Source organism: Notolepis coatsorum (assembly GCF_963971535.1).
Source record: "Notolepis coatsorum genome assembly, contig: SCAFFOLD_1578, whole genome shotgun sequence".
Classification (NCBI taxonomy): domain Eukaryota; kingdom Metazoa; phylum Chordata; class Actinopteri; order Aulopiformes; family Paralepididae; genus Notolepis; species Notolepis coatsorum.
Genome location: NW_028171548.1, coordinates 1 through 12,186, shown reverse-complemented (window position 1 = coordinate 12,186; position 12,186 = coordinate 1). Strand labels below are relative to the sequence as shown.

Sequence of the window (12,186 nt, the reverse complement as noted above, 5' to 3'; positions counted from 1 at the left end):
GTAAAAAGATATTCGCTTATGAAATAAAAACACATTCTAAACAGTGTTTTGCCATTCTAATGCCATTATCTGCATTGTGGGGCTATTTAGACTGTCTTAGTAAGGTTGCAGGCTTGAAATTTAGCACTTGTAAAAAGATATTCGCTTATGAAATAAAAACACATTCTAAACAGTGTTTTGCCATTCTAATGCCATTATCTGCATTGTAGGGCTATTTAGACTCTCTTAGTAATGTTGCAGGCTTGAAATTTAGCACTTGTAAAAAGATATTAGCTTTTGAAATAAAAACACATTCTAAACAGTGTTTTGCCATTCTAATGCCATTATCTGCATTGTAGGGCTATTTAGACTGTCTTAGTAAGGTTGCAGGCTTGAAATTTGGCACTTGTAAAAAGATATTTGCTTTTGAAATAAAAACACATTCTAAACAGTGCTTTGCCATTCTAATACATTTCTCGCGACCCTCTCTGCGCCACCCCCCTTCCCCCTGTCTCCGGCTGTCCCTGAGCAACGACCGGAGTGTTGAATGTCCCGTGACTAAGACGGGGAGGACGTGACCCTCTTGCGCCGCCCCTGTGCCTCAAATAGATCCGCTATCAACTCTATCTTTAATCTTTCAAAATGTTCAGTTGCTATCGCTATTAGCTCTATCTTTAATTTTTCAAAATGTACAGTTGCTATTGCATGCACTCATCTGTGTTTCACCACACACATGAGTGCATGCTTACCAACTGTCCGTCTGCAACACTACTATCACCGACATCTAAGAAGGGAGATCCCCCCTTGAACGGCCCTTCTAAGGTTTCTCTCCTCCACATTGCCTGTGGAGCTTTTTTTCCCTATTGTTAGGTTTTAGTGAGTTTTTCCTTACCTTCGCGTGGGGTATGTCTGGGAGTGCTTGCATTCTTTCATTTATTTGCATTCATCTAAAAAATGTTTGGACCCTATGGTGTTCTTGTTCTGTTCTTGACTTATTGTTATGTTGTCTTCTTGACTTGTTTAAAGAAGACCTGTACGGCCCATGGGGACATTAACGTGTGTTGTCGGGCCCTATAAATAAATTTGATTTGATTTGATTTGACTCTTCATTGTAAGGCTATTTAGACTGTCTTAGTAAGGTTGCAGGCTTGAAATTTAGCACTTGTAAAAAGATATTCGCTTTTGAAATAAAAACACATTCTAAACAGTGCTTTGCCATTCTAATGCCATTATCTGCATTGTAGGGCTATTTAGACTGTCTTAGTAAGGTTGCAGGCTTGAAATTTAGCACTTGTAAAAAGAGATTCGCTTTTGAAATAAAAACACATTCAAACAGTGCTTTGCCATTCTAATGCCATTATCTGCATTGTAGGGCTATTTAGACTGTCTTAGTAAGGTTGCAGGCTTGAAATTTAGCACTTGTAAAAAGAGATTCGCTTTTGAAATAAAAACACATTCAAACAGTGCTTTGCCATTCTAATGCCATTATCTGCATTGTAGAGCTATTTAGACTGTCTTAGTAAGGTTGCAGGCTTGAAATTTAGCACTTGTAAAAAGATATTCGCTTTTGAAATAAAAACACATTCTAAACAGTGCTTTGCCATTCTAATACCATTATCTGCATTGTAGGGCTATTTAGACTGTCTTAGTAAGGTTGCAGGCTTGACATTTAGTACTTGTAAAAAGATATTCGCTTTTGAAATAAAAACACATTCTAAACAGTGCTTTGCCATTCTAATGCCATTATCTGCATTGTAGGGCTATTTAGACTGTCTTAGTAAGGTTGCAGGCTTGAAATTTAGCACTTGTAAAAAGATATTCGCTTATGAAATAAAAACACATTCTAAACAGTGTTTTGCCATTCTAATGCCATTATCTGCATTGTAGGGCTATTTAGACTGTCTTAGTAATGTTGCAGGCTTGAAATTTAGCACTTGTAAAAAGATATTCGCTTATGAAATAAAAACACATTCTAAACAGTGTTTTGCCATTCTAATGCCATTATCTGCATTGTGGGGCTATTTAGACTGTCTTAGTAAGGTTGCAGGCTTGAAATTTAGCACTTGTAAAAAGATATTCGCTTATGAAATAAAAACACATTCTAAACAGTGTTTTGCCATTCTAATGCCATTATCTGCATTGTAGGGCTATTTAGACTCTCTTAGTAATGTTGCAGGCTTGAAATTTAGCACTTGTAAAAAGATATTAGCTTTTGAAATAAAAACACATTCTAAACAGTGTTTTGCCATTCTAATGCCATTATCTGCATTGTAGGGCTATTTAGACTGTCTTAGTAAGGTTGCAGGCTTGAAATTTGGCACTTGTAAAAAGATATTTGCTTTTGAAATAAAAACACATTCTAAACAGTGCTTTGCCATTCTAATACATTTCTCGCGACCCTCTCTGCGCCACCCCCCTTCCCCCTGTCTCCGGCTGTCCCTGAGCAACGACCGGAGTGTTGAATGTCCCGTGACTAAGACGGGGAGGACGTGACCCTCTTGCGCCGCCCCTGTGCCTCAAATAGATCCGCTATCAACTCTATCTTTAATCTTTCAAAATGTTCAGTTGCTATCGCTATTAGCTCTATCTTTAATTTTTCAAAATGTACAGTTGCTATTGCATGCACTCATCTGTGTTTCACCACACACATGAGTGCATGCTTACCAACTGTCCGTCTGCAACACTACTATCACCGACATCTAAGAAGGGAGATCCCCCCTTGAACGGCCCTTCTAAGGTTTCTCTCCTCCACATTGCCTGTGGAGCTTTTTTTCCCTATTGTTAGGTTTTAGTGAGTTTTTCCTTACCTTCGCGTGGGGTATGTCTGGGAGTGCTTGCATTCTTTCATTTATTTGCATTCATCTAAAAAATGTTTGGACCCTATGGTGTTCTTGTTCTGTTCTTGACTTATTGTTATGTTGTCTTCTTGACTTGTTTAAAGAAGACCTGTACGGCCCATGGGGACATTAACGTGTGTTGTCGGGCCCTATAAATAAATTTGATTTGATTTGATTTGACTCTTCATTGTAAGGCTATTTAGACTGTCTTAGTAAGGTTGCAGGCTTGAAATTTAGCACTTGTAAAAAGATATTCGCTTTTGAAATAAAAACACATTCTAAACAGTGCTTTGCCATTCTAATGCCATTATCTGCATTGTAGGGCTATTTAGACTGTCTTAGTAAGGTTGCAGGCTTGAAATTTAGCACTTGTAAAAAGAGATTCGCTTTTGAAATAAAAACACATTCAAACAGTGCTTTGCCATTCTAATGCCATTATCTGCATTGTAGGGCTATTTAGACTGTCTTAGTAAGGTTGCAGGCTTGAAATTTAGCACTTGTAAAAAGAGATTCGCTTTTGAAATAAAAACACATTCAAACAGTGCTTTGCCATTCTAATGCCATTATCTGCATTGTAGAGCTATTTAGACTGTCTTAGTAAGGTTGCAGGCTTGAAATTTAGCACTTGTAAAAAGATATTCGCTTTTGAAATAAAAACACATTCTAAACAGTGCTTTGCCATTCTAATACCATTATCTGCATTGTAGGGCTATTTAGACTGTCTTAGTAAGGTTGCAGGCTTGAAATTTAGCACTTGTAAAAAGATATTCGCTTTTGAAATAAAAACACATTCTAAACAGTGCTTTGCCATTCTAATGCCATTATCTGCATTGTAGGGCTATTTAGACTGTCTTAGTAAGGTTGCAGGCTTGAAATTTAGCACTTGTAAAAAGAGATTCGCTTTTGAAATAAAAACACATTCAAACAGTGCTTTGCCATTCTAATGCCATTATCTGCATTGTAGGGCTATTTAGACTGTCTTAGTAAGGTTGCAGGCTTGAAATTTAGCACTTGTAAAAAGAGATTCGCTTTTGAAATAAAAACACATTCAAACAGTGCTTTGCCATTCTAATGCCATTATCTGCATTGTAGAGCTATTTAGACTGTCTTAGTAAGGTTGCAGGCTTGAAATTTAGCACTTGTAAAAAGATATTCGCTTTTGAAATAAAAACACATTCTAAACAGTGCTTTGCCATTCTAATACCATTATCTGCATTGTAGGGCTATTTAGACTGTCTTAGTAAGGTTGCAGGCTTGAAATTTAGCACTTGTAAAAAGATATTCGCTTTTGAAATAAAAACACATTCTAAACAGTGCTTTGCCATTCTAATGCCATTATCTGCATTGTAGGGCTATTTAGACTGTCTTAGTAAGGTTGCAGGCTTGAAATTTAGCACTTGTAAAAAGATATTCGCTTTTGAAATAAAAACACATTCTAAATAGTGCTTTGCCATTCTAATCGACGAATGGTACGGATGGTACGAATGGTACGGATTGTCATGGTCTCCTCTGGACCCCGCAGGCCCAACTGGGTCGCGGCGGAAGCGAGGAGGAGAGTCTTCTCCGACCCGTCGTCGAGGACGGCGTAGGTGTCGAGTGCCTTGTCCCCGTAACTGAGGAGCACTCGCACCACCTTGAGGAGCACCCGGGAGCTCCCGCTCTTCGCAGGGTCTATGTAGAGTACTTCTGCTCGTGAGCTGCTTTGTGGGGCGGGTCTCCGTTTGTTGCTCTCGTGTAGGGCTTCTAGGTTGGCGCCGTCACACTTGCCGCACTTTTTCTTGAGGCGGCACTCAACTGCCATGTGGCTGCGCGCGCAGCGGAAGCAGCGGCGGTTCGCTTTAATCCACTGACTCACTTCTTCGGCGGTCAGTTTCTTAAATGCGTCGCATTGTGACAGCCAGTGTTCGTTGTCGCAATATTGGCATCTGATCTTCCATTTTCCCTTAGCGTGGGGGGGGGGGGGGTTATGGCTCTTTTGTCGCGGCACCGACTCGGCCTGGTGCATCACGGTGATGGGCCTGCTTTGGTCTTTAAACCTTCTCGGTCCCTCTTTAGTGTTTGAGCCGCCCCACGCGAAGGTGTCGATCCGTAGGCTGCTGACCTCTCTGGCTAGGAAGTCAGCAAGGTCTAGGAGTGATTGTTCTGGGCCGTTGGGGTCACGGTGATTTCTTTGCCGCCGAAAACGTTCTTGGCGGGATGGGGGGAGCTTCTCTAATATCCGCTCCACGTTGGAGTTGGCGTACAACTCGTACATCCCCTTCTCTCGTTGTGACCCGAGCATCCCTACCAGGGATTGTACTTTAATGGATAGGTCGTCCAGGGCTCGATTGTCTTTAGCTGGGGGGAGACGTTCAATCTCCCGTATCTCCTGAATGACATAGTCCCATGTACGTCCGTAACGCGCGTCGAGGGCCACCAGGGCATCAGAGTAGGGAGTCTGTGAATTAGAGTATGCCAGCGCTATGTTGTGCGCTCTGGTTACTTTGAGGTGCTTAAGGAGGAAGGCATCCCAGTGAGCAAAAGACGTCTTTTCAACCAAGCGTTTTTGCATAGCTCTCGTATAACCGAGCCAAATCGTGTTTTTTTGTAGACGTATTTTAAACTATGCAATAAGTATATTATTTCAATGCATTAACATCTCCCAATATGAAAAATATGAACCACAGACGTCCTGTAAACGTACCTACAAATATATGAGCATGATATTTTCGAAGATTTTATGTGACGTCTATCCATCGCTCGCATTTAGACCAGGATAATCTTGTCTAAGCTTAGACGTATTTTAAACTATGCAATAAGTATATTATTTCAATGCCTTAACATCTCCAAATATGAAAAATATGCACATGCAGATGTGACCCAGATGTACTGAGGGGCGTGAGTTTAGGGAGGCGAGTGTAATGGGGAAGCTGCCCTCTGAGCAATTTTACGTTGAATAGACGTTTAAAAGACCATGGTGAGTCTGCTGTGCAGATGGTTTGCCATTTGATCAGCAGGTGGCGCTGATAGTGCTGGGAAACCTGACTGATCACAATCCTGCCTGATTAAATAACATGTCTGACCGTTCTTCTGACTGTGTGTGTGTGTGTGTGTGTGTGTGTGTGTGTGTGTGTGTGTGTGTGTGTGTGTGTGTGTGTGTGTGTGTGTGTGTGTGTGTGTGTGTGTGTGTGTGTGTGTGTGTGTGTGTGTGTGTGTGTGTGTGTGTCTATCCATAGCTCTCATTTAGCCCAGGAGAATCTTGTCTAAGCTTAGACGTCTACCAAACTTTCACTTTTCACCCCATTTTAGACATTGTTTAAACGTCTAAGCTTAGACGTTCAAAACACGTCTAAGCTTAGACGTCTACCAAACTTTAACTTTTCACCCCACTTTAGACTGATTTTAGACGTCTATGTCATGACGTTGAAACAACGTCTAAGCTTAGACGTTCAAAACACGCCTAAGCTTAGACGTCTACCCAACTTTCACTTTTCACCCCACTTTAGACTGATCTTAGACGTCTATGTCATGACGTTGAAACAACGTCTAAGCTTAGACGTTCAAAACACGTCTAAGCTTAGACGTCTACCAAACTTTCACTTTTCACCCCACTTTAGACTGATCTTAGACGTCTATGTCATGACGTTGAAACAACGTCTACGCTTAGACGTTCAAAACACGTCTAAGCTTAGACGTTCGAAACACGTCTAGAATAGACGTCTACCAAACTTTCACTTTTCACCCCATTCTAGACTGATTTTAAACGTCTAAGCTTAGACGTTCAAAACACGTCTAGAATAGACGTCTACCAAACTTTCACTTTTCACCCCATTCTAGACCGAATTTAGCCTAGCCTTGATTGAAATTTTTTATTAACAGATTGCATAATGGGGACAGTACAGTACAGCTCAATACACACAATTGTTAACCCTTTCACTGCCACACTTAACCCTTTCACTGCGACAATACACAGTATGTTAACCCTTTCACTGCATATATGTAGTATCCTCAAGAATATGTGCATAATATGTGGAACGCCCTACCCACAGCTGTAAAGGAATGTGAATCACTACCCACTTTTAAAACCACTCTCAAGGAGCACCTACGGGAGACTGCAATTCGAAACTGGCCCCTGTGAATATCCTAACCCAACCCCCTCCAATGTACAGTAAATGTCCTAACCCAGTAATACACAAGACCCTCTTCTTGGACCTAGTAAGGTTTCGTCGATAATCCAATGTACAGTTACCCCCCCCCCCGCGCCTACCCACCCCCCGCCCCACCCAACCACCTCCAATGTACAGTCCGCCTCCCCCACCCCACCTACCCAACCCCCCCCACCCCACCTCCTATACATTGTACAGTCTCTTCGTCAAATGTATATACTCTCTTCTTTTTTTTCTTTTTTTTAACTCTTTTTGTATCACAAACAGTACTGTATTTGTAAATCTGGTATGTCATAAATCCAATCTCCCCCAATCCCATTCAGTTAGCTGCAGCTCAAATGTATCCCCTTGCCCCACTTTGCCTTTTATGTCTCTGTCTGTGTTTTGTGTATTTGTATGTTTGTTTTTGTTTTGCTGCCATTTTGGCCAGGTCTTGCTCGAAAAAGAGATCTTTGATCTCAAGTGACTACCTGGTAAAATAAAGGTAAAATTAAAAAATGTATGTCATATTATGTTATGATGAATTGAAAATGGGGGACCCTGATGTAAACAAGATGAAAGTATTTCAGTGGTCTGCATCCCCTTAACAATTGTGTGTATTGAGTTGTACTGTGTACCCATTCTGCAATCTGTTAATAAACTTTTCAATCAATCAATCAATCAATCAATCAATCAATCAATGAGTGGTGCTGAGAGGGAGGGGGCAACGCGGACGTCTCGCGTAATCGCATGAGAGTCGCCCGTTTTAACACGGGTTGGAAACCCCGTTCCACTTCCACCCTGGTTCCCCTTCGCTGTCCACAAGCAAGGTAAATGTCTCTCTGTTATTTTAATAAAATGTGGCCAAGCCCATTACTATTCCCTCTCGAAACGTAACCGGGTTGACTACTATATATCGAATGGCATGTGTAGTTGGTTCATACGAGTGTACGTGCTTGTATTTCTATAAAAAATTGTTAGATCTTACATGTTGCACGCACACTACGATCATTTCAGTGATGGCTGCCCCTATGCTACCGCGTTGAGGCCTGCTAGCTAGCTGCTCTTATGTAGAATAGTGTACAATTAGGAATACTGTCACTATTTTATTCAAATCTGCGCATTGTTGTGGCCATCATAGGCTGTATTATTTAGCCTCAGATTGTTTATGTTCATGGTATTAACCGCGCTAGTCTCAAAGCTAGGCTATCATGTTAGCATATGCTAACGTAAGCCCCAGTCTGACACTAGCTGTGTAACATTACTGTCGCATATCTCGCCGGTAGGAATAATGACCAAGTGGCTACGTAACCTAATAGGAGATCTTGCAAGTGTACCCTCACAGTTATCTTATTTAGCCCATGTTTAGCTAACAACGTTAGTCCCTTTATGAATCGGGAATGTGTCGCTCACACCATGTCATTGATTGATTGAAAACTTTATTAACAGATTGCAGAATGGGTACAATACAGTACAGCTCAATACACACAATTGTTAAGGGGATGCAGACCAGAGAAAGACTTGCGTCTTGTTTACATCAGGGTCCCCCATTTTCAATGTCAGATATGGCAACTGCAGCTTAAATTATGCTGTGACCTGCTGCCAATATCCTGTGTAACTAAATCGAATATACTTGTATTGAGAAGACACTTGTACATTAGTCTAGAGGTCAAATACTTATGTTAATCCCTATTTAAAATGTAACGTTCTGTTGCATGTGTCCAGATGCCGGGCGTCAGTGAAAGATGTGAACCTACAGGAGTTTGTTCGTGCCCTTGCGGCCTTCCTGAAAAAGTGAGTTGACTTAATTAATTTCCTCCAATGGTGTGACAGTCACACTATTAAAATAATATAAAAAAAGCATATTCCACAGGGCCTCCTGTTATGATACATTTCTTCTGTCACCAGGTCAGGAAAGCTGAAGGTGCCAGACTGGGTGGACCTGGTCAAGCTGGCTAAACACAAGGAGCTGGCCCCTAATGATGAGAACTGGTTCTACACCAGAGCTGGTAAATTGTGACATCATCCCACCATCTCTTGTTTCCACTGCTGTTGGTATTAGTTGCGTTGATTAACGCAACTAGTGTTAGCTGTAACATTTGATGGCTGACGTAGCAGCTCTAATGTTTGCAGGGCTGTACACTGCGACGAGATGATCGCAAATTGCCTATTAATTTGGCCGTTGCGAGTGAAAAATTATATCTGGGAGCAACGTTGTGAGTAGTGATTTCAACCTTCATTTGCATTTCACTCCTAAATTAATCAATACAAATTGGATACATTTTTTTTTTAAACTTTAGCCTACAACCAAGGCTGTACAGTGCGACACAATGTCGTGGTGCTATGACAATTGTCGTTGAGCTGAGCTCTCATCAAAATCAATGGAGGACTTTCAGGAAAGTAAAAAACGCATAGCGCTTGCCGATTGGTGCTAAGAACAGCAGGGCGGGTGCAAGCGATGTGACGTAATTGGCAGACTCGACTGTCAATCAAAATTATTCTGTTGCCGGCTGAATGATTGAATGAATGACAACGTTATTAACGATTGCAGAATGGGTACAATACAGTACAGCTCAATACAACAACAGTGGACTGGAGGATGTAGACTAGAAAAAGACTTTCGGCTTTTTTACATAAGGGTCTTCTATTTTCAATTCATCAAAACATTTAGAGACATACAAATATACAATAGTTTCATAAAAAAGCTATTTATTGATTGATTGATTTAAAACTTTATTAACATATTGCAGAATGGGTACAGTACAGCTCAATACATACAATTGTTAAGGGCATGCAGACCAGAGAAAGACTTTCGTCTTGTTTACATCAGGGTCCCCCATAAACGCACCCGTGTATTGAAGCTTCTGTAGCATGTCACAGAAATATTCTGTACTTGTTTCAGATGTACCCCAGACAAGGCCCACTCCCAGGAGAGACAAATTTGAAATTTCCTCTGCCTGAAAAGACTAAGATTATAAATAGAATTGACCATATTATAAGTTATTGCTGGTGTAAACATTCTTACAGTTGGGTAAAAATGCCTAGACACTGGTGACCGTTGTTTCAACAACTAACAGTGATAAAATCTTAGCATGTAATTTGAGTTTATTCCTCTGTGAAGTATGGGAGAATACATTAAAACGCCCTCAGTCACAAACGGTTTGAGTTGTTTTGCACAATATTTGCGGTTATTTGAAGTACGGAATGTTTTCACTACATTTAACTAATAATTGTCATTTATATCAGGGTTCCAGAGAAAAGTGATGGAGACCCTCCTGGAAATCAAGGATGATATCAAAAAACTCCACAAAGAAATTCATCCGGATGGGAGGGTCGACATACACCCCTGCCAGACAGAGGAGGCGTTAAACCTGCTTGAGGAGGACCTTGGGAGGGCGGACATCAGGACAAAAATGGTGACTTTTAAATCTTTTCCTAGGATAGGGATTACTGACTCATATGTTCAAAGGATTTAAATTGTATTGTACATGATGTTACATTAATATACATGTCATTTGGTTTTTTCTTATTCAGATATCCACATTGACGGGGATCGGGGGAAAGAGTGTCCGCGACTGCACTAACAAGATGATGGACAGGTATTTATATGCATGTACAAAGATGCAGGTTGAGGCAGGCAGGCATGCGTTCTCACTTTCTGTGTTTATGTTTGGAAAGACCAGATGAAGTCAGACGCGTATATTATATTGATAGTAAATGTACTGAGGATGGACAGATGATGTTGACATTTAAACAAAAAATAGAATGCATAATAAATGTGTTCATGATCATCATGCAACAAAAAACAATGGGAGGAAGGGGTTTTATGAAACTGGTGATACACTTGTAGTCCTAGTACAGCTTTTCCCTTCAATTTGTATTTGTTTTGACTAGTCACTTGTTGAATTGCTTGAATTATTAATGTCATAACTTTCTCTTAGAGACTCATGACAAATGCAGTCATGTCCCGTTTTAATTTAAAAGGGGGTGGTCTACGAGACAAGAGGGCCTTTAAGGAGACTGCCCTCTACCGTGTCATATTGGGTATGTTGGAACAGATAACAGAATAAAAAAAATGTCTAGAGGCAGAGAGCAGAGGAGAGATAGGAGAGGTATTGTATTTGGAGTGTATTTCGTGACTATTGGGAACTAGGCTTAATGTAGCACCTACTTCCACGGATGAAGCTAAGCTAGGCTAACGGTCCAGGTGTTCCCTAAGCCTAATGCAATGCATGTAGGGATGGGTACCTGTCACATTTGAACCGATACCGGTACCTGTGAATCGATACCGGTACCCAACGGTACCTTTTTTCGGTACTTTAGTCTCAAGAAATTTTATTTACCTACCTCAGTCGAAAAAAAAATATCCAAACTTCAAATAACTACAATTTCGACAGTTTTTGGCTTGTCATTGCTCCGACTGCTTTGTTGTTGAATCAAGTCAAATCCTAGGTAAGCATATATTGTGCGTGTGAACGTTGACATGAAAAAAAAGGGAAAAAAAAGGTTTTTATTATTATTTTTTTTTTTTCTGTTTCTTACTTGATTAGATACTCGGTAGTACCGACGTGTTTTGGTTCGGTAGCTCAAAAGTACCGAATTCGGTACCCATCCCTAAATGAATGCATGTCTAACTCCAGGGAAGATGTTTAATAAGCTAATTTCCCAAAATGTTGGGAGTGTTCCTTTAAGTTGCCTTAATGTTCAAAGGCTTAACCTGTTGCAGTATATTTATGTAAATATATATACAAATGTGCGAATTGGCTATAATAAGGTAATTTATACGCCTCCTATTCTATAATAATATTTCTAATGGCATTGGTCCGGATGGGAGAATTCAGTACTGTATCTACAGAACCTTCGGTTTAATCATCTTCCCTTTATTAATTTCCTTAGATTTTTTTGTACACATGATCTCAAGAAGGTACTGAACGAGATCAGTGGCAGTTTTTAATGTTTGGTCATTATTAGCATGGTGTTATTCACTGTCAAAGATGCAAAGAAAAATCTTAATTCATATTCTCCTTTCTTCACAATTTAAACAAGACTAGTAATAGACACAATATTTCTGACACTGTGATTACGTTCCCTGAGGTCCATGGATGTCCCTAGATACCAAGAATATGCAAATGTCCTTGTAGAAGTGGAGCAATATTTTATTTACCTAGTTGCCTTAATGTTCAAAGGCTTAACCTGTTACAGTATATTTATGTAGCTAATATATGTAAATATATATATATCAGTGG

General features: G+C 40.3%; 1 protein-coding gene across 1 annotated transcript; it reads left to right on the top strand.

Annotated features, from left to right (window-relative positions):
* Positions 1-8,665: 8,665 nt before the first annotated feature.
* LOC311248235 (uncharacterized protein) lies at positions 8,666-10,539 on the top strand (the record flags this gene model as incomplete). The annotated part of the gene is made up of 4 exons (XM_084339156.1): positions 8,666-8,734; positions 8,849-8,949; positions 10,187-10,356; positions 10,475-10,539. Coding segments are annotated over 4 exons (405 nt in total), but the record flags the coding sequence as incomplete, so codon positions are not given.
* Between the last annotated feature and the right edge of the window lie 1,647 nt (positions 10,540-12,186).